A 22,006-nucleotide genomic window follows, 5' to 3' on the forward strand; every position below is an offset into this window, starting at 1 on the left:
CTCTCATCCCCGGTGGTGGACTGCACACTCATAAAAACATAGGTTGGACTCAGATAATGTCAGCTAGAAAACTCTATTTTTTTCCCCTTCATAGCTATGCAAATAAGTCTCTTCATGATATCTTTTGTTTTGGCATTACTTCAGCATGCTGCTAATGAGGAAAGAGCAAACAGGGTAAACGCTTCCAAAGTCAACATTCTGCCCTGGACTTCAGCCCATGTCTCTGTCCAGCAGGAGCAGATGAACTGCTCAAGTAAAGAAACAAATTTCCTCGCTGCAGCCAATTTTCACATGTCTGAGGAAGGCTGAGAAGACTAAGAACAGTTCAGCTGAATTTCAACAACCTCCCTTACTACTTTCATGAGCAAAAATTCAGCTCTGAGCCTGACCACTAGTGCTGGAGATTAATGTAGCCCAAAGGTTGTCATGGACAGCAAGCATAGTAGAGACACTAGTTTATTTTGACTCACAACAGGGAGAGCTAATTGAATGGGGTGCTGGCAAGGCTTGTTGGGTTTAAATTTAGACCTCTCATCTTTCTTTTCCTTGACAAGCTGGGCTGCGTACAGTGCCTCATCCCCTGCACTGTCCCTTCCATTTTTGTTAGCCAGCAAGTTAATGATATTCACAACGGTCCCCCCAGAGAGAGGGCTGGTTCAGTGGGTATTCATTCACCTAGCTTCTGGCTTCCTCAAAGATGGGTTAGCAAAGTGACAGAATGGGGATTTATCCCAGGTACAGCTCTTGTTATGAAACACTCATATCTCCTTCAGAATGGGGATTGTTATCAATATCTGAGCTGCATTGTCAGTTTATGCATCAAACCTGCTGTTTGAAAGCATCCTAGGCCTCCTGGCATATTCCAGGCATCCTCTGCCTTATACGTGAGTAAGTTAGTGTATGTCTAATTAGATACAAAAATCACATAAAAAGAACTTTATTCAGATTGTAAAGTTACAGAAGTGCCAGATTTACAGTTGTCCATGTAATCTTGTGCACCCATCCTGTACCACCTGAGTGAGTAGGTGCCTGTGGAAAAAATAGCATGTGATCATGTAATTAAAGACTGTATCATAATCATATGTGTAGGGGGCAGGATGAAGGGTGCCCAGGCAACTGTAAACTTGGCATTTCCTAAATTTCAGTTCTTGACTCTGCAACTGTAAATGTCCTTTAAAGTATTTTTAATATTTTCTAGGTCTTTGCTATTTTAAAGAAACAGGTCAAACAACTTCCATTTGTTCTGCCTATAACATTGAGGTCAATATGGGAACTTCCACAAGCTGTACTGTTGCAAGTTGTTTGTTTGCGTCCTTGTTCTGGTATTATGGTATCATCCCGAGACCATATTGTGCTAAGAGCCATACAAACGTAATGCCACCCCTGCCCAGAAGCATATGCAATGTTGTCCTTGGTTATAAAATGTGCATGAAAAAGCAGATCATGTAAGCATTCCAACCTGTGAGAATGTATCAGCCTGATCCAAAATAGGTTTTTTTTTTTAGAAACAAAAAGCCAAGTAGGGAAAAAGCCACATAATGATATAATAACTAATAAAACAGCTGTCTTTGAAAACTATCAGCCACTTCAATGGTCAAATAAAACAAATAAGACTCACTTGATTTCTCATCCCTCCCCTAGTACTGAGTTATTATTTATAGGCTTATGAACCCTGGAAGAAGAGCTATGTTTCATCTTTAATTTTAAAAAATGTATGAAGAACTAGTGCCCTGAGCTTGGAATGCATGTAAAAACATGAGTGACACCGTTAGGCTTTTTTATCCCTCTGATAATGGGTTTACATGAAATTGGCAGCCTCCTAATACCTCATCAGTCGAATTGGCCACATCAGACCATCCATGCACCCTTCAGGCTGGAATAACAACACACTATAATGTGATGCTCTAACCCAATGAAAATCAATCCACTTGCATCCAGATAAGCAGTTTTCACTGTTTCCTTCCCTTTGTAACTCTCAGACTCTAAATAAGGCTTGCAAGTTGCTCTTCTGTATTGTTTTCCAAACTCATTTCTGGTCACTGACAGAGAAGAATAGCCCAGTATTGTACTTCCTACCATAGTCTGCTTTCTGGTTATAGTGAGTAACTTACAAAATCACACCTCTATCAGTGATTCATCTTGAATAAACTTTTTCCAGTAGCGCAGCAAAAAAACCTTGCAAAAGTGGAAAGATTTCATCTTTAGCTTTGAAGTAGATTTTTGTGTGTTTCCTCATACTCCACTTTCTTACTGACATTTGTCAATAACAAACTTGCTACTCACTGGTAGGGTAGCTCCAGCTGCAGGGGCTAATCTCTACAGACTTAACAATTTTGCAATGATCCCAAACCTATAGTGGACTGAAAGGTAAATGGATGAATGGCAACAAGGGAAGCCATGCAGAGTGTGCGGCTGCAGAGGATCAGTAGTTTAGGGTGATTCAAAATCAGAAAGGGTGCAGCATAGGAAAGAGAAGAAGGGGGAGAGGAGGGACCTGAATTTTTCAAACCTAAAACAAATGCATCTCAAACTTCTGCAAGGCTTCAGTCTTCAAAGGCTACCTGGAACCTAAAATTGGAGAGAACCATTAGACACATGGCTATCTTTGCCACGAAACCAGTGACATCTCAGTGGTTTATACAGAAAAACATAAAACGGAACATTGAGTATGCTGGAAAAAGTTAGCAAGTTGGGTGGGCACTTGAACTACAGAGCTTTGCATAGCAATTAATGAAAGTAAAAGAGCCAGTACATTAAATAGATTAGGCAGAGACTAAATGATTAAGCCAACGTGTGAAGACAGTGTTCACAGTCCTAGAAGAAACAACAGACATTCTGGAGCATCTGTTAATGGTGAAGAATGTCAGGATTCTTGGGATTCAAATGGTTAGCGAAGATCTGGACCTTTTGACTTGGCAATCTAGGCAATCCCCATTCTGAAGATTCAGGGTACCTATGGAGATACCACAAGTCATCTCATCACAATAGTATGATAAAGAGAGAATCCATAGAACAACAAAAACCAAGAAAGATATTTCACTCATTTCTGATAGGGTTTCCACAGGAGCGGCGCCAGGTTTTTTGGCGCCATAGGCGGGGGTTCCTTTCGCGCTCCCGGTCTTCAGGACACTTCAGCAGCGGGTCCCGAAGCGAATGAAGGACCCGCTGCAGAATTGCCGCTGAAGACCCGGAATGCAGAAGGACCCCCTGCCGCTGAATTGCCGCCAAGGGCCACAAAATGCTGCCCACCCAAATCCAGGCGACCGCCTAGGTCGCCTAAATGGAAGCACCGGCCCTGGGTTTCCATAGGCGTGTGGGTTGAGGGAGCAGGCAAGGAGCCTTCCTCCCATTCCCTATGTCCATGTACAGGTAGAAATGACAATTTCAGCTCCTGTAGTCATTTAACATTGAAATCCAAGTTCCAGGGGGGTGTTCTTGGGGGGTGAGGGGAAAACTAGTGAAATTGCAGTCTAGCTCGCTGGCATATGTGATTGAATTTCAACCTCTCTGCAGGGCAGATGATCTTGTTCCCACTGCCCTCTTCCCTGGCCAGTTATCCAGCCCTGGGCAGCACAAGGGAGCATTCTCTTTTTGCCTCCTCAGGTAACTTGCTCAATGTAGGGCCAGTAGAAGAAATGGCTGCCCTGGCATGTTGCACACTGACTTAAGCCAGCTAGTAGCTGGAATCAGTTAGGAGTACATATAAACCAGGAGATACTAGTGACCATTCACAGAGCCAGTCTGTGGGCTTAACATGCCCACTTCTCCAGATACAATAGCACTTTAGTGCCCTGCACAGCACCAGAGGTCAATAAAACTGATATTTCAACCACACAAAATGCATTGTTAATAGCCTGTAATTCATGGAACCACAATACTTTACTATTATGTTGATGTCCTTTTCAACACAACATCAGGGCTCATGCACTTTCCTTCCTGCTCCTCTCTGCACATGTACACTTCTGTTGTGTCTTCCTTATTTGTGCCCCTTTTTTGGTCACCCACACGAATTAACGTTTGTTTGGAAGTGGGCCTGTAGCGCTCCAGTGTGTAAATATCAAGAATGTGTTCACTTGTTTATCAAATACTTACCGAATACATGAACTACAAAGCACTGTGCATTGGAATACCACACTGCTACTGTCTGTACATGTAAACTGAAACCCAATGAAGTGTAAGGGGAGAGAAAACAAATTATATTAACAATTGCGTTAAAAGGTAATACTTAGACTCATAGACTCTAAGGTCAGAAGGGACCATTATGATCATCTAGTCTGACCTCCTGCACAACGCAGGCCACAGAATCTCACCCATTCACTTCTGTAACAACCCCCTAACCTATGTCTGAGTTATTGAAGTCTTCAAATTGTGGTTTGAAGACCTCAAGCTGCAGAGAATCCTCCAGCAAGTGACTCATGCCCCACATTGCAGAGGAAGGTGAAAAGCCTCCAGGGACTCTGCCAATCTGCCCTGGAGGAAAATTCCTTCCTGACCCCAAATATGGTGATCAGTTAAACCCTGAGTATGTGGGCAAGACTCACCAGCCAGCACCCAGGAAAGAATTCTCTGCAGTAACTCAGATCCCATCCCATCTAACATCCCATCACAGACCACTGGGCATACTTACCTGCTGATAATCAAAGATCAATTGCCAAAATTAATTGCCAAAATTAGGCTATCCCATCATACCATCCCTTCCATAAATTTATCAAGTTTAGTATTAAAGCCAGATATGTCTTTTGCCCCCACTACTCCCCTTGGAAGGCTGTTCCAGAACTTCACTCCTCTAATGGTTAGAAACCTTCATCTAATTTCAAGTCTAAACTTCCTAGTGTCCAGTTTATACCCATTTGTTCTTGTGTCCACATTGGTACTAAGCTTAAATAATTCCTCTCCCTCTCTAATATTAATCCCTCTGATATATTTATAAAGAGCAATCATATCCCCCCTCAACCTTCTTTTGGTTAGGCTAAACAAGCCAAGCTCTTCGAGTCTCCTTTCATAAGACAGGTTTTCCATTCCTCGTATCATCCTAGTAGCCCGTCTCTGAACTTGTTCCAGTTTGAATTCATCCTTCTTAAACATGGGAGACAAGAACTGCACACAGTATTCCAGGTGAGGTCTCACCAGCGCCTTATATAACGTTACTAACACCTCCTTATCTTTGCTGGAAATACCTCGCCTGATGCATCCTAAAACCGCATTAGCTTTTTTAACGACCATATCACATTGGCGGCTCATCGTCATTCTGTGATCAACCAATACTCCGAGGGTCTTCTCCTCCTCTGTTACTTCCAACTGATGCATCCCCAATTTATAACTGAAATTCTTGTTATTAATCCCTAAATGCATGACCTTGCACTTTTCACTATTAAATTTCATCCTGTTACTATTACTCCAGTTTACAAGGTCATCCAGATCTTCCTGTATGATATTCCGGTCATTCTCTGTTAGCAATACCTCCCTGCTTTGTGTCATCTGCAAACTTTATTAGCACATTCCCACTTTTTGTGCCAAGGTCAGTAATAAAAAGGTTAAATAAGATTGGTCCCAAAACTGATCCCTGATGAACTCCACTAGTAACCTCCTTCCAGCCTGACAGTTCACCCTTCAGTACGACCCATTGTAGTCTCCTCTTTAACCAGTTCCTTATCCACCTTTCAATTTTCATATTGATCCCCATCTTTTCCAATTTAACTAATAATTCCCCATGTGGAACCATGTCAAATGCCTTACTGAAATTGAGTAAATTAGATCCACTGCATTTCCTTTGTCTAAATAATCTGTTACCTTCTGAAAGAAGGAGATCAGGTTGGTTTGGCACGATCTACCTTTTGTAAAACCATGTTGTAATTTATCTCAATTACCATTGACCTCAATGTCCTTAATTATTTTCTCCTTCAAAATTTTTTCCAAAACTTTACATACTACAGATGTCAAACTAACAGGCCTATAGTTACTCGGATCACTTTTTTTCCCTTTCTTAACAATAGGAACTATGTTAGCAATTCTCCAGTTGTACAGTACAACCCCTGAGCTTACTGATTTATTAAAAATTCTTGCTAATGCGCTTGCAATCTCATGTGCCAGTTCCTTTGATATTCTTGGATGAAGATTATCTGGGCCCTTTGATTTTGTCCCATTAAGCTGTTCGAGTTTGGCTTCTACCTTGGATGTGGTAATATCTACATCCATATCCTCTTTCCCATTTGTCATCCTTCCTTGTCTTTTAATGTCAGGCTGCACAAAGTATTCAAAGTTTAATTTACAGCATCTATTTAACAATTTTAAAAGATTATAAAAGTACAATAAAAACTCTGAGGCATGTGGATACAGTGAAATACACACACTTCTCGGGTCTGGAAATCCATATGTAATTTTAAAACAGAAATTTTTGCCCCTGTGTATTATTGCTTTCTGTACATATTTGTCTGCTATACTTGTGCCAGAGTAAAAGACGTTTTTTTCACAGTATATTCTAATTGCAGCACTCTGTTAAATTACAGGATGAAGTACTTGGCAGTGACTTCTGGCTCGGAAGGCCAGTCAGAAGATGCAGTCAGTGATTATATGATAATATCTGTAAAATTATCATGGAGGACTCACTCGTGAGTTCTACTGCAAGCTTCTGCAGGGGGAGTAAGAAATCCCTTTACTCTGCTGCACAGGCCACCCAAATTGCTAGTCCCTACACGGTGGGGCAAGTAGCTGCCACTGGGCTGCTGTTCCCCCCATCCATGCAGGTGGGCAGGGAGTGGTCAGGCTGCGAACGCAGAGGCAGGGAGTGGTCAGGCTGCTTTGGCTCCACCCCTCCCAAGGTACCAGCCAGTGCACTGGAGCTAGTTCAGAGAAAGTAGGCTGCAGCAGCAAAAGGAGTGGCACAGCTCATTTCTCCTATGGCACAAGGAAGAAGCAGGGACCAGACTGTGACTCTCAGCATCTGAGCACAGTTCCTGCCTTGCTCCTGGGACAATGGAGTTATGAGCTTCCTGCAATGGATACAGTCGAGCCCAGAAAGGGAAGAAGGAAAAGCCCCATTGGGTCTTCCTACCCTTATTTACACAAAATTATTCCTTGGGGCATATTTAAGCACTTAACCCTGTATAGTTTTAAATTAGACAGGATGGAATTATGTCTGATCAGGAATCTTCTGTCAGAATGATTTTCTGACAGGAAATGCAATTTCTGCAAAAAATATTTTTTGTAGGAAAATTTTAATTTTCCTGAATTTCTGATTTTTTTTCCTTCCCTTTGGAAGCCAGATCAAAATATTTAGCTTAGGGCTGGTTCATCCTAAATTGGTATATTTCTATTTATTAAACTGACCAGAAATGTTTCATTTTGAGTCGGTTCAACATTAAATTGCATTTCCCTGTTTTGCTACGTTGGCTCATGGGACTCAGAGCTTGCCTCCACCCCCTACCTTTCCTGGCCTGACTATATTTCCCATGATGCAACACTGTCTCCTCTCTGACCAAGCTGAGTAGTCTGTCATGGGACTCACATTACTGCTGTTGTATCATGGGAAATGTAGTCCAGCCAGGATGCCTAGTCCATAGTTGAGAACAAGGGCATCAGACTCCTGAACTGAATTCCAGTGCGGCAATGTGGCTCTGTAAGAAAATGCAGTTTAATACTAAACTGATTTAAAAGTATGCATTTCCAGGCAGATCAACAAAATTTAATGAAACAGTTTGAGTCAGGAATGTCAGAACATTGCATTTCTATTGAAAATGTTGACTTGGACTGTTTCACCATTTCTGGATCAAAATTTTTTGGAATTTCTGCTCCGTGAAAAACTTTGGTATTTCAAATTTTTGTCCTTCTTATATGGCTGATGTGTACATATAGAGCAACAACTATAATTTTACATTTAGGTGGTTGTCAAGTAATTGCATCAAGAGTGGCGGAGTATTCGCTGTGAGGCCTCCTTTGTATTTCTGAATCAGAGATTGAGTTGTTATATGTTGTGTGGTCTGTTCTGGGTGACCGCAGGCGCACACCAGAGAGTTTTTAATGTTCCATTTGTGCATCAAGTATCCGCATCTGCCATGGTTTGTGTGGAGGTGGTTTAGGGTTGCCCATAAGCTTTATGGAAGATCAAAGCCAGGGATCTTTTTGTTCTGGTTCAAGGTGACAACAAACGTAGAATTATCAGAATTTTCGCATGGACAGAAATTCTGTCTTTTGCTCAGCTTTCGAAGGATTGGAGGGAACCGGTAAAGGAACCTCTTCTTCTAAGCTTGGGAATAGCTTTTGTGTTGAGCTGACCCTACTGCAGTTTTGGAATCATCATTAAAAGAAACACGTCACATGAAAATCACTGGAGCAGGGATCGCTCAGTGCTTTGAGCATTGGTCTGCTAAACCCAGAGTTGTGAGTTCAATCCTTGAGGGGACGATTTGGGGATTGGTCCTGCTTTGAGCAGGGGGTTGGACTAGATGACCTCCTGAGGTCCCTTCCAACTCTGATATTCTATGATCACTGAACGAGTTTTATTCTAGCCCTTGTTTTACTCCTCCATGGAACATGCCTAGAGAAAAGTCTATATAAGAACAGTAGGCCCCAGTCAGAGCCTGATCCTTCAAGGTACTGAACAGCTCCTGTAAAGTGCTGAGAGCTTTCAGTTCCTCTTGACTGCAATGGGCGTTGAGGTCACTCAGACCCTCCAATGATAGGGTGTGTAGGAGCAAATTTCAAATGATCTGATCACACAACATTGTGGCCAGATTTTTAAAAAAGCTCAGCTGCTATTTAGGCACCAGAATACATGGACAGATTTTCAGGAGAGCTCAGCATGTTGTGTGCACACTGGGTTCTCAGCTCAGCTAAAAATCTGGCCCCGATTGTGTGTGCTGGGCACTCAAAAATCCGGCCCACTTTTGAAATTCTACCCTCAGTAAACTCTAATGAGGATTTTCTCACCTGCTTCTCCTATGACTTTGGCCAAGTCCTGGTGTTTTCTTGTTGTAGGCCAACTTAATTCAAAAGCGTTCTCTTCGTGATGACTGCAGATCTTTCTTCATCCCCTGTTGTTCCAGACCTGCCTTGCAGATTGTTGCTTTCTCACTGTATGAAATAGTTTCATAGGGGGCCCTCTTCCCCTACAGATATTACACAGTAACCAGTTTAAGAATTTAAGAATTGCACTTTCAATGTATAGTGGATTTTGAGTGTCCTGGTTCTGTCATTACAGCCCATCTGTGGAATAATCTAATAGTCCACATGGCTAGCAGCTGACTTTTCCCTACAGCTGAAACCCTTTCCTGTTCTTTTAAGCACATGTTTGGAACTTGAAACTGGGTTCTCCTCTTTGAAGTGAGAGGGGACCAATTTTTACATCAACAGTTTGCTTGGTACCATATGTAATGGTAACCAATTAGGACTGTATTTCAGAGATTTATAATTCTCCAAGTTAAACATACTTCTGACTAGAAATTAATGTTCAATATAAGGCAAAAGTGATTGGGAAAGATTGGTAGTTGCAACGGTGAACAATATACCCTGTACTGGATCCAGTGTTATCTTTCCCCCTTACCCACCATCAAGCTTGAACATGAGTTGTAGCTAGTTTTCAGCCATCATAGAAAACAACCTACTTTTACACAGTTTTAAGTTTGACCGGTACTTGCTATGATGTCATCAAATATAACAGATATGACAAACTAATGGCAGGCTGTCCTTTCACGTCGAAGTGCACGTGGCAGAGTAAAAGCACACCAGCGATATTAGCAGCTTGGTAAGCAGATAGTCATGGTTCCCAAGAGCGGTATTCCGTGTGTATCCGAGTTGGTGCATAGGGTTGATAATGCTTGTTCTTTGGACCAGGAGGATGGCGTGGCGTCATGTTCATGTAGTCACTCGTCAAGATTCTGTTCTTCTTGTTTTTCCACTACAGGGGGGGAAGTATGAAAACATTTCTGCAATTAGATTAGGCTAAATAATTTTTAAAAAATCTTTGTGCATGGACTCCGGAGTGTTCCTTGAAACTGGACTCATAATGAATAAAGGACTTGATTCGTTTTTCCTCCTTCCCAATTAATGAATTGTCCAAGCAGGTCATGCTATTATCAAACATATTCACCACTCAGAATTATTCCCCAAGGCTTTTTCAGGAAAGCACTGAATCAAGTGCTTAAAGTTAAATAAATTAATCTAAAAACCAGCATGAGTAGTCAGAGAAAATGTTCTGCAAAATTTGCCCTCCTCTCCTGTCAGTGGCCCAGCAGCCCACCTGCAGAGAAAGCTGTAGTATTAGAGAGTTCTCCTGGTAGAGAATGCTATAAACTAAGATTGTGTTCTAACTTCTCTTCTAACCACCTTCTTAGCTGGAGGAATGACTCAGCAGAAGTAAATCAAGTGCAGTCAGCAAGGGGCTTTCCTAGCTTCTAACTAGAAATTTTTTAAAAAATAGCTAATGTCAACAAAATAAGAGTGACAGAAAACGCCTCCTGCCTGTATGTAACTGTACAGCCCTGTCCTCCATCTCCCAAACAATCTGCAGTCTGCTGGTTGAGGGGTGAAGGAAGCAGAGATGAGGTTGTTCTCATCTGTCTGGCCCTGAGCACTGTACCTCATGCTCATTAATGGACTTTTGCCTCATAGTAATCCTGTGCAGTAGGGAAGCACTATCCCCATTTTGCAGATAGCAAACTGAGGCACAGGGTAGATTACGTGACTTGCCTGCAGTCAGAGAGGAAGTCTGTGGCTGAGCAAGCAACTGAACCCTGGCTTCTGCAGTCTATCTCAGTGTCCTATTCTCTAGACCATTATTCCTATCTAAATTCATCTCTTGTGAATTAGTAACTGGGCAGTGGGCTTCCCCTCTATCACAACTCTATGGCTGTAACTTACTAAAAACATCTGTTTGCTGAAATTTCTTGCATTTGATATATTTTCAAAAGCTTGAGCATAGTCTGTAGTTTTTTACTTTAGTAAGGACTAAAAATATAATTTTTTCCAAAACACTTGTGAACCTTCTTGTGTGTGCATGCATGTGCCCACACACAAAAACACAATTCAATCTGCTTAGGTTTCAAAGGTCTTGTCCTCGCTGAAGGCCAGTCTACAGAACAATTTGCCTGAAAAGCATGTAAAGTGTGTATGTATGCCTATTTATATATACATATACGAGAGAGGCCTTAAATCTGGAGTTATAAGCGACTCAGCTGAGCAGTAAATGTCAGTTCTATGGAATAACATACATAAAGGTTAGTTACATATTTTATGCTGGATATTTCACTGTGGAGTGCCACAGTTGTATACTTAGGAGTCTGCAGTAATTCAAGTGCTCAAGGAAGCCGGTAGGAAGATTGGGGTTTCAGAGTTCTAAGCTCCTTTTTTATTATTATGATTTTTTTAAAAACCACTCATATAAATATAATGTTAAGGAGATTATTTTCACCTCTTTGAAGTGAAGAAATGTTAAATTTCAAATAGTGGCAGGCACAGATGGAATATTTTGGATTACGAGTTTTAGTGCTACATAATATTTTAGAATACAGTAAGTGCAATTCTACCCTCAGATATGCATGTGTTAATCTGACTGGTCTGGATGGGAGTTGTATAGATACCCTTGGAGGTGCAAAATTGTGTTAGTTATGTGCAACAACAGGGAGTTAAGGTTACTATAGCAACTTTAATATTTTCTGACTTTAAAATGGTGACCAAGTTTCATTCATTCAAGTTTGCAAAAGTAAATTACATTACTCATAAACTATGCAGTGTGTATATAAATCATTAGATACATACATGTTTGCTCATACAGGTATATAATCTATAACATAGATATATACATGTCTGTGTGTGGATAGACAAATGTACAATTTTAAAATCCTCTAGCTAAGTCTGAGTTATTTTTGTCTGAGTTATTATAGAAATATTTAACTAGCATAATAAATGCCTGACTGTACAAAGATGAAGGTGTAGGACTGATGGTTTTGGAGAGCAAAGAACTTTTTCTTAACGGAGGTCAAAAACTGTGTAAGAGCATAGTTTCAGCTAGGCCAAACCCTAATTCATTCTATCATTGTGGAGAGCTTTTTTGTACCCATAATCTTTATTAGCCATCCTTATTTACATCCAACAGCATTATAAGTATGTCAGCACTCTGAATACATGTTATTCAGAGGATATCAGCAGCAAGTAAAAATGGATGAAGCCAGCACAACACAGAATCAGAATGCTACATTGCCATTCTCTGTAGGAGTGCATGTCATCTTAGTAGGAATCTGTATCTGAGATGTAAGAGAGAGACAATCCAAACAGTAGAGAAAAAATTATTCAGACACAAAATTATGGATCTGAAATAACAGTATTTCATCAAGGCACAGATGCTGCATAGCAATTTCACTTTTTAGTTGTACCATTTAAGCTTTCCTATGACAAAATCAGAGCAAATCTCTTCAGTGGGGATGGGAGAGAAGAGAGCGTTCGCTGGCTTTAAATTTGTTAATGGCAAGGCCTGATCCAGCTGGCATATCATCAGGAATTCTCATTGCAATGAACTTTATGCCTATGAATGACAATGATGATGCAATTTAGAGACCTTGACTGGCAATGGGACTGGGTTTCTGTACTCAAATGTCAGGTTTAATCTGAAGGAGGGGTCAGGGAATTGCAGCCAGATTACCTTGCAATTAGTTGAAAAAATATATTTAAAGAGAGAGAGAGAGAGACTGGAAGGAGGAGAGTTCCTCTATATATTCACTATTCAAGCCCGCACGAGTTAAATATTCTAGCTATACTCTATACTATATGGGGATCATACCCACCCACTCCCACACACACACATATCCATGCACAGAAGAAGATGTATGTTGCCTCTGCATCTGCATCTCCTTTCTCCCAGGCCCTGCAGATCTGTGTCTCCAATCAGGCAGAAGAGGATGGAGCCAAGGGGTGTCAGGGGTCCCCCTTTTTCTTCATAGTTATTTTTAAATAAAAGATTCTGAGACTGCATTATCTTTCCTATGCTGCCCACTCCATGGTGGAGATTCCTCCTGTTTTAGAACAACTTACAGCAAGGGTAGTGGCCAGAGAGAGTCCAGTGGAGTCAGACTACCAGGGAAAGTGGGGAAGAGGGAGAGTTGCTGCAGAGACAAAATGAAGCCCTATGGAAGAGCTTGGCTAACTGCTGAACCAGAGGACCTGTGCATAATGTAGGTGAGCTCCATGGTCTGTCGCTAGGGTGACCAGATGTCCCGATTTTGTAGGGACAGTCCCGATGTTTGGGGCTTTTTTTTATATAGGTGCCAATTACCCCCCATCCCGTGTCCTGAGTATTCACACTTGCTGTCTGGTCACCCTATCTGTCGTATCCTTCTAGAGAATAATTTAGGAAGTAGTTTACAAAGGGTTTCTTGCTGTTTTCCTGCCTCTGCCTCCTCTCCTGTTGGGTTTATTATGAGAGGGGACAATCCAACCCAGTGTTACTAGGGACGGACAGTGAGAGAGCCTGGAGCTCTGACACAGTCAAATCTCCTACTAAAGTCCCAGTGAGAATCCTGCCATGGTTAGGACTCTGGTATGGAGCCTTGATTCCCTACCTGGTTACTGATGTGACTGCAGCAGGCAGTCAGATTTTGTTTCCTGTGACTGGATGAGCATAAGCAACCAGAGCGAAGAACCATTGCTGTTCTTTGACAGGAGATGGCAATAACTGTGGGAGGTGACTGCATAAGCCAGATGAAAGCTGGTGGGTGGAAGGGTGGAGGTGTACCTGAGTCACATAAAACAAGGAAAAAAACTCATTTCTTACCCAGCAGATAACAAATGCCGCAGTTATTAGCACACTGTAGAAAGCCAGAAATCCAAGAGTCACCACCACAGCCCAAAAGGGTGTTGCAGATTGAAATACTGGTAATTGGAAGAGCTTCTCTTAAAGAAATAGAATAGAAAAAATGTCAGAGAACATAAAAGCAATAACTTTCATTTCCATTTATTGGCTCCTTGCTCCAACACTCTTCTATAAATTCTATGGCTAGCAGATGAAAGTGGCAGTTGCTAGACCCATTATTTGGGGGAAGAGGAATTTTGCCTTTCACTGAGAAATTGTCATTAGGTACTTGACAGGGATCTTCAGTGCTGTGAGCTAGAGCGTTAAGGTGCACATGTAAGGAAAAGGATATTGGACAATTATAATTTTGTGTCTTACCTTTCACGTGAATGACAGTCCCATTGCTCTTGTCATTGGAGATGTAAGGAGGTGGAAACATGACCTCAATTTTGCAGAAGTAAATATCTGTTTGGTCAGTATTCAGCTTCCAAAGACTGAAATTCACTTCCTTTTTATTGCTATCAACTGCAACAAGGCAGTTGAAATCTTTATTTGAATGATGGTTATGGAAGGAACCATTCCAGGAAACAGAGCAGACTTCAACTGCTCTGTCTGTTCCTTTATTCAGTGATGCTCTGAATTCGTTCCCAGTTCCATTATAGGCATATTTGCAAGCCAAGGTAGCATTTTCATTAGCTGCCATGATTCGAGGTGGCTGTTCCACTAAAATCTTGTTTTCTGGGAGAGAGGATGGAAAAAAAACATTTTTTTATAAAATACATTGTATGATTTTTTTAAAAATCACATCCTGCTGGTGCAATTGCTTGACATACCAGTACCCATTGAGACTGTGTATCTACCGCTGTGATCATCAAGGGTGTGTTCATTCTGAGTTGGATTACAAGTGTGACATTTAATACTGAAGCTCTAACTTCTGTCCCAGTTATAGACACACTAGTGTATTCATTCCTGAGCATAGAGTGTCCTAGTGACACCACAAAGTTGAAATATGTATTTAATATCTAGCTTACCAATCAACAAAAAAAGAGGACCACCGTTATACATATGCCTTCTGTTCCAAGAACAACCTTATTAAAAGGCAAATAGCTTGATGGTGTAACTGACCCCAGTTGGGCCATCACTGGAATTTGACCCACGAGCCTCTACAACTTAAGCTAAAAAAAATACGCTAGCTGCTATCGTAACTTCTTAACCTCTTATGTGAAACAGCCATAAGATGGTGACAAAGACTTAAATCTGTGGCATTTATCACACTAATGGCCCGAAGATACACTTCTTACAAAAGCAGAATTCTACTTGATCTGACTGGCCTGATAAATAAGAACGATGTGTTTTCTGTCCCTGGGGTCTCTCTGTACTACCAGGTGCCAAAAGAAGTTGAATCACTGAAATGGATTGCATAGAAGACTGCTTATTTAAGGAGAGTAGTCCTTCCCAATGAGACCTTACACTCCTTTGGAGAGCAGAGAAAAGAAGTGAGAGGGGGAACGACTCTTCCCAACAGCAAAACCTTCACAATAATGCATGTGTGTGACCACGTAAGTCTTTGTGCAGATCTTTTACACAAGGTCTTTGTGGGTTCTGTCTGGGCGAGGCATGGGCACAGTCACAGGAGATGCTGAGAGGGAAACTGTTTCTGCCTCAGTTTGTGTCCCCCTCCAATTTTCTGCTTCAAAACCTGCTATCCTTCTCCTCAACCTCTTAGAAGGACTAGGGAATAAATGGAGTGGAGCAAAGGTCCTATCTAAGCTAGTGGGAGTCTTGAAGACCTTATCCCCACTCCTCAGATGACTGACTGGAAGAACAGAAGTGGGTGGAGCACCAGTGGCTTAGCAGAAGAAGGGGTTCAGAAACTGCCCTCAGGAACTCTCTGCTCACTGGCCTAACAGCAATTGGATAGCATCTGTTGAAAAGGATATGGGGAGCAGCCGGAGATGGGGAGGAAGCATTGGGGGAGGGAGTAGAGCAAACATGGAGGACTTGGACAGAGGGAAACACATGCAGAGGAATTTAGGAAAGGAGAGGGCATGTTGGCCAGTAACTGATCTGGGGCGGGCAACAGAGACAACCCACCAACTGGAGTCTTGAATATATGTAAAATGGGGCATCCCTACAGCCAGCATTAGTTCTTTGATTGCCAGCTTAACTCACTACTGCAGAAGCTGGCCATTTTCCCAATCCAGGAACTGTTTGCTAGCCTCTGGTTTTTTGTATTCTCTGAAGAAGAAGAAAGAGAGCAGGCATTGCATAGTGGCTTTGCAGAGCCCCCTATCTAGCAAGAGGAGAATACAAGGGAGAGGAAGATTCTAGGCATTTCTCCTGGGGCCCCTTGCTGCACTGTGCATACTAGTGCGGGGGAGACAAACTTGTACATATTGCTGCAAACCGTGCTTACTTTCCTGTGTCTGCAAAACCCAGGAGGCCCTGCCCCAAGAAGAGCGAGAAACTAACTCAGAGCAGGGAGTCCCTGTACGCTGGCAGAAAGTGGTCCAGATTTTGGATTCCATCTCATTGTCCCAAGACAACTGAGAGCACCATTTGGCTGTCTAAGGCCTTGTCTACACTAAGGGGAAAAATGTTTGGTTTGTTTGCCTGCTTTTGAAATATGTTAAGCTAATCATTTTAATTAAGTGCTGTTTGAAAATGTTTTAGCGCTGACTGTAGCCTGGGTTTAACACCTTTTCCAAACATGGTAGCCGGATGTGGTTCAACCTAGTAAGAAAATCAATATATGACCTGGGTTGGAGTGTGCAAGACACTAGCAGAATTGTTTTATATTTATCACGTTTGGGGCCTACGAATCCTACCAGGAGTGAGTGTTTCCTAGTTTTTACATAACTGGAGAACAAGGAGTTGTGGGTAACATGTTCTTATTGGGAGTAGAATTGCAGTTGTGCCTAGAGGCCAGGGTCCCATCTTGCTTCATGCTATAAAGCATGCATAACAAAGAGCTGCTCCCTGCCCCAGAGAGCTCCCCATCTAAATATCCTTGCTCAGAAACTTCAAAAAACATTAGCCGAATAGAGAAATACCTGCAAAGCTGTCACAAACACTTGTGAAGAAAAAACAGATCCTTTTGGCCAGCCTTGCTTAGGGCCAAAGGGAAACCCTCTGAAGTCTCATCACTGAGGCAAGCCCCTCAAGTCATTGTTTAGATTCTTCTAGGGAGCCCAGTAACCTTCCACATTGCTTTGCTGCCATAGGTTGGTTTCTAATCTCAGATGTGCAGTATGTAACACCATGTATCTTAAACTCCCCTATTTAACTGCAGTATCGGATCGTTTTTGCACCCTCAGCGATGTGTTGCTGACAGTATGAGATTAAAATCTATTGGCCTTTCTACCCCAAATTATTTCCTGCTTTCTTGGCCATGGCGCCAAATCTGCAAGCCCTCCAATGCTGATTAGATGTTAGCATAGGTTCTTGTCCTTCGTTAGCCAAGCGTATGGAATACAAGATGCCTTAATAGCATAAGCAAAGTGTATTTCATGGGTCAGTGGATGAGGACTGTTTACAAATGTTTTGTTCAAGCTGAGAACCAGGCTTAGCTTTGTCAGGTGGCTCCACTATATTAAATCACACCATCACCTAAACAGATTGAGCGTTTTTGTTTTTCATTATGTGGAACAAATTATTCCTCGTGTAAGCTATGTGCATTGATGGGGGCATCATGCAAGGAAGCGTTGTGTGACCTCAGAATGCAGCTCTACCAAAGCACCCGAGTCCCGGCCCCCAGCAAGGCCTCTTATCCCTCTCTTGTGGTTCTGTCTGTTGGAAAAAAATCAGTCATGCCAAAGTGTATATTCGATCCACAAGAGAATAAGATTAGCCCATCAAGCTCTCGTGGTTACCTGTGACCAGAACAGGATTGGAATAAATCCTCAACAGGAGCTGATTCCGGGCGAGTAAACAGAATTTGAACCTAGGTCTCTAAGAGGCTGGCATACTAACACACTGCACAAGCATGGGTCAAGTTTATCTTGCATTCATGAAAACACTTTTCTTGTAAGTGTCACTTGGGCTTTGTTAAAATGATAAAACATTGAAACATTTAGTAGGTGTTTCCATTTGTGAATTGTTTCCCATAAATAGTTCTATGATTGCTATTTCCAAAGGCAATGTTCCGTTGTAAGTGCTACATAATAATAAATGTCTATGACTGTACCTGGCCTTACCCAGCCCAGAAAGCAACAGCTATGAGAAATCACTATCTACAATTTCATAAAAGTCTTAAAGTCTTGGGGTGGAACCACTCTCTGTAGCAAATTAAGCACATGTGTAAGCATTTGCAGGATCGGGGCCTTCGGTTTTATAAGCAACTGTTGCACGTAGTCTGTGTAACATCTCCTTGTCATAAAGCATTTCACACCACATTCTTCATATTAAATTTATATTATAATAGAATTTAGGACTTTTCATCATGAAAAAATCTTGACCATACTTAATAACTGTAAAACACTGACATTCTGATCTCATACACCTTACGCAAGTAAAACTCCATTGAAGTCACTATGGCCTAGGAAAAGAACCCAAGAAAACATAAAAATAAGGAAGAATAATTGTTTTTCCAAAATTTTCCATGCATAGCCAGCAAGTGATTAAAAACATCCTACACTTGATTGGTAGACCAGAGAAGCAAATCATTTTATTCCCTCTTTTCCCCTATACAGTACAGATATTGAAAACAATAGTTGTTTTGCCTTTGTTAGGAATATGGGATGAGGTTCTGAACAGCTAAACATAATAGAGAAAAGCCTCATTTGAACGGGAAGGGAGGAATCTGAAGAGGGCTAAAAAACCTATAAACAGAAACATACACCGATATGATAAAAAAAAAAAGCAATTCTGACTTAAAGCTGTCAATTTGTGCTGTTCAGCTACTTCCAGTCTTTTTCAAGATGCTCAGAAAGGTCTTTTCTCTGTTACTTTTTTTTTTTAATTGGCTAATTCAACCAGCTGTCTGTGATATGCAGCTTCCCCTGAAATGAAACATCCTACTCTGATCCACTTCTCCTGATCATGAGACACTCATGCCCTTGCTAATCTCCCCTTCCTTACATTAAGTACTGTATGGAGAAAGGTAATAAATGCCAGAAGATATACTACTGCTTTACTTAAGCACAATTTCTTAATTTGCAGGGCCCAGGTGTCTGTTTAACTTGTTCGAAGAAGAGGAACTGTGGTGATGTCATCCTAGTGTCTGGTAAACCACTGCTCACCATTCATACACACCATGCATACACATCATTCTATGTACTAGTAACCTAGGTGGGTTACAGGTTGGTTTTTAACCCATAAAAACCATGAGCCAGCAGATTTCCTGTAGTACAAGGGTGGGGAGAACCCACCCGTATTGGTTATGAAACACACACTGAAGACAGAATAATCTAGCTGCCTCTTAGATTACAGTAAAATAGTTACTCAGCCAGAAAGACAAGTAAGAAAAAAGTACCTTTTTGTCAACACTAACGCAAAGATTGTGGTTCAGGTCAACATACAGCGTTCTCTGAGCTAGTGTTATAATACAGTAACAATGGGACAGTCTTGTTGGCCTTGGTCAGGCAATGTTCTCATTGACTTTAGTGGACATTTGGATCATATAAGGACTGCAGCATTTGGTCCAACAATAATAATTTCCATTTATTAAGCATCTCTGATCTGAGGATCTAAATGTAAAGACAAGGGGATAAGAAACCTATGGCAAGTGCTCATTTAAGCTCTCATCCTGCAAGCTCATACACATGTGCTTAACTTTACACATTTGAGTAGTCCCACTGAAACCAGTGGGGGCTGCTCAAGTATTTAAAGTTAAGCAAGCACGTAAGTGTCTGTAGGATCCGGACCAACGGCAGTGTGTCGGAGTATCATTAATATGTAGTGCAGTTCAAAGGATTTGCTTAAAGCTGCTGGCACCTCATTGATTATTTCCCCCTCTTCCCCCCCCACTGTTCACCTACTCCTGCTGCTTATCCCCACTCCTAGAGTAATAATCATCTGTTTGTCACAACCCCATTGCCTGCTGTGGAAATAATTATGATGTTACAAACAGAGAATTATAACTTCAGGAGAGGAATAAGGAGCAGAAGCTGATGAATTCTGAAGCAATATCGATTTTGATTTCATGCAAATTACAATATCCTTAACCAGGGAAAGAATTTCAGAAACACGTAAGAACTGTTTCTAACTCCTTTTTTTCTAATTCTTCTGTCAGGCAACAGCAGCAATGTAAGAATGGTCTACGTGTGACTAGTTCTGTTAGGAGGACAGGTTTCTGTTCATCTCTTTTCCTGTAAATATACAAATGCTGACATTTAGAGAAGAGCTGACAACATGAATTCACAGGCCAACGATTTCAGCAATACTTTGACTTGAGATTATCCTAGCAAAAACGATCCTGCCTTGCTTTGCATTCTAATGTGTCCCCTTGAAAGATGTGGCAATTATGAAGCTACTAAAACTGCATAGGAGAGGTGATAACAAGACATAGGGTAAGCTAAGAAAGAACAACTGAAGATTTAAAATATTCAGTAACATTTTAAGATGCCCAGATAGACATGTTTTTGTTTTCAGAGGGAAATTGATTATTCAGTAGGTAGCAATAGATGATTTTTTTTAAAACCAATCATCAACAACCCATTGATTGTCCTAAAAAGCCCGAAACTTCTATTTGTATCCATTTTACATATTTGTTAATTCTCACCAAGTATACTTAGGGCTAAGTCCTGCAGCCCTTTATATAGGGCGAACTTTCAATGGCATATAGGGCTGCACATTGGAAACTCTGGAGGTTACAGAAATATATACACTGAAAGAAGTGGAGTCATCAAAACAGTTTAGATCCTAAAATAAAGAGAACCCACCAAGATAGCAGTGGTATGTTCAAAACTATGATATAGTATGATAGTAGTATGATATATGCCAGGGGACAAAACCTGACTCCAAGACATACTTAAAGAGAAGTCAAATAAAAAAGCTCTTAGGCTCCAATTTGAAGAAGATTGTGATTAACAAAACAAAACAAAACAAAAATCCATTTTATCAGGTAACTAGTCACCTACATCGAAATACATTTTCCTGTGTCTTAATGACGGTCCAGAAAAGTAAATGGAAAGGATCAAAATGGTTTACCTGTTATTTCAGCAGCTTGAATGAAGCTGAGAGCAGCGAGTATCCAGAATATCATGATGATAATGGTGGGGTGCAAATGTAGATGCCACCCCCACAAAGAAATCTGAAGACTGAACCACAAGCCAGTTTGGTGGGGCCAGACTGTTCAGTCAGTCACACATTCTCTCTCTCCTCTCCTTTCCCCCTCAGAAGCACTTGATCTACATACTGACTGAAACCACTGTGATGGCAACATTTCAAACCGGAAGTTCAGTTGTTTGATGACTTCAGCTTTTTATCTTTAGGAAGTCTCGTCTCTGCTTAAAAGAAAAGTTTGTCCTTGGTAAAACTGTATTATGCTAAAGGAAATGAAAGCCCACCTTCCCACATTCAATAGCATGCCCCTTTTGGCTAGCCGGAGTTTGGGTGGACACTTGTAGACTTGTTTCTCTTATGAGCAGAAGTGGATGAAACAAGTCAGGTATATACACTTTGATGCAATCCTGTTTATTTATAAAGACTGTAACCAAAGTCCTGTCTCCCTGAACCTAGTCGATTAAAACAAACAGCAGGTCATCCCCTTGCTTAATATTTCCAAGTCTGTTCCTTCAGTCAGTTGTGTGCCAAGAACCTCCGTCTCTCTGCCCCTTTCAAGGCCACAGTAACAACTTGCTGGATTCCTGCCTCTAATGCACACAGCTTGCCAACAATGACCTAGCATCTGGGGTTCAACCAGTTTAAAAGGAACCTTCTTACAGCTGAGCCTGGCTCAGGCTTTGCTAGATGACCCTGTGCCTATGGTAGTAGCCTCCTATTGTTTCCAGCTATCATGCCATAAAGGAATATTTAACTGCTCCTTCCATTTAATCTGAAATAAGGGTCTGTGATTGTCTAATAGATCAAAGACCTGCTTGGTGGCAGCCATTAATACCTTCCAGCATAATAGTAGCATGGTCAGGCTGCTTGAGATCTTTAATATTAAACTATTTCCTACACAGAAAAAGAACAAATCACAGAGCCAAAATCTACTATGGATGAATGTATATTTCACTGACATCTATAGGAGGTGAACATCTGTATCCATGGGTAGAGTTTGGCTCA

The 22,006-nt window shown here is 41.3% G+C and overlaps 1 protein-coding gene across 1 annotated transcript; it reads right to left on the reverse strand.

Annotated features, from left to right (window-relative positions):
* Nucleotides 1-6,247: 6,247 nt before the first annotated feature.
* Nucleotides 6,248-21,100, reverse strand: CD28 (CD28 molecule). Its single transcript, XM_050969624.1, has 4 exons — nucleotides 20,927-21,100; nucleotides 14,156-14,515; nucleotides 13,760-13,878; nucleotides 6,248-9,892 (listed from the first exon to the last, which is right to left on the reverse strand). Exons 1-4 carry the CDS (start codon nucleotides 20,979-20,981, stop codon nucleotides 9,752-9,754), a joined length of 675 nt encoding a protein of 224 aa, XP_050825581.1. The 5' UTR covers nucleotides 20,982-21,100; the 3' UTR covers nucleotides 6,248-9,751.
* Nucleotides 21,101-22,006: the final 906 nt, after the last annotated feature.

Source organism: Gopherus flavomarginatus, chromosome 10, assembly GCF_025201925.1.
Source record: "Gopherus flavomarginatus isolate rGopFla2 chromosome 10, rGopFla2.mat.asm, whole genome shotgun sequence".
Taxonomy (NCBI): Eukaryota; Metazoa; Chordata; order Testudines; family Testudinidae; genus Gopherus; species Gopherus flavomarginatus.

Bases quoted from the DNA above. Each gene is read 5' to 3' on its own strand.
- CD28 (XM_050969624.1), bottom strand. From the start codon at position 20,981: ATGATATTCTGGATACTCGCTGCTCTCAGCTTCATTCAAGCTGCTGAA. The intron at 13,879-14,155 runs GTAAGACACAAA...TATTTCTTTAAG, and splicing joins GACTGTCATTCACGTGAAAG to AGAAGCTCTTCCAATTACCA. The intron at 9,893-13,759 runs GTAAGAAATGAG...CCCCCCCTGTAG, and splicing joins CGGCATTTGTTATCTGCTGG to TGGAAAAACAAGAAGAACAG.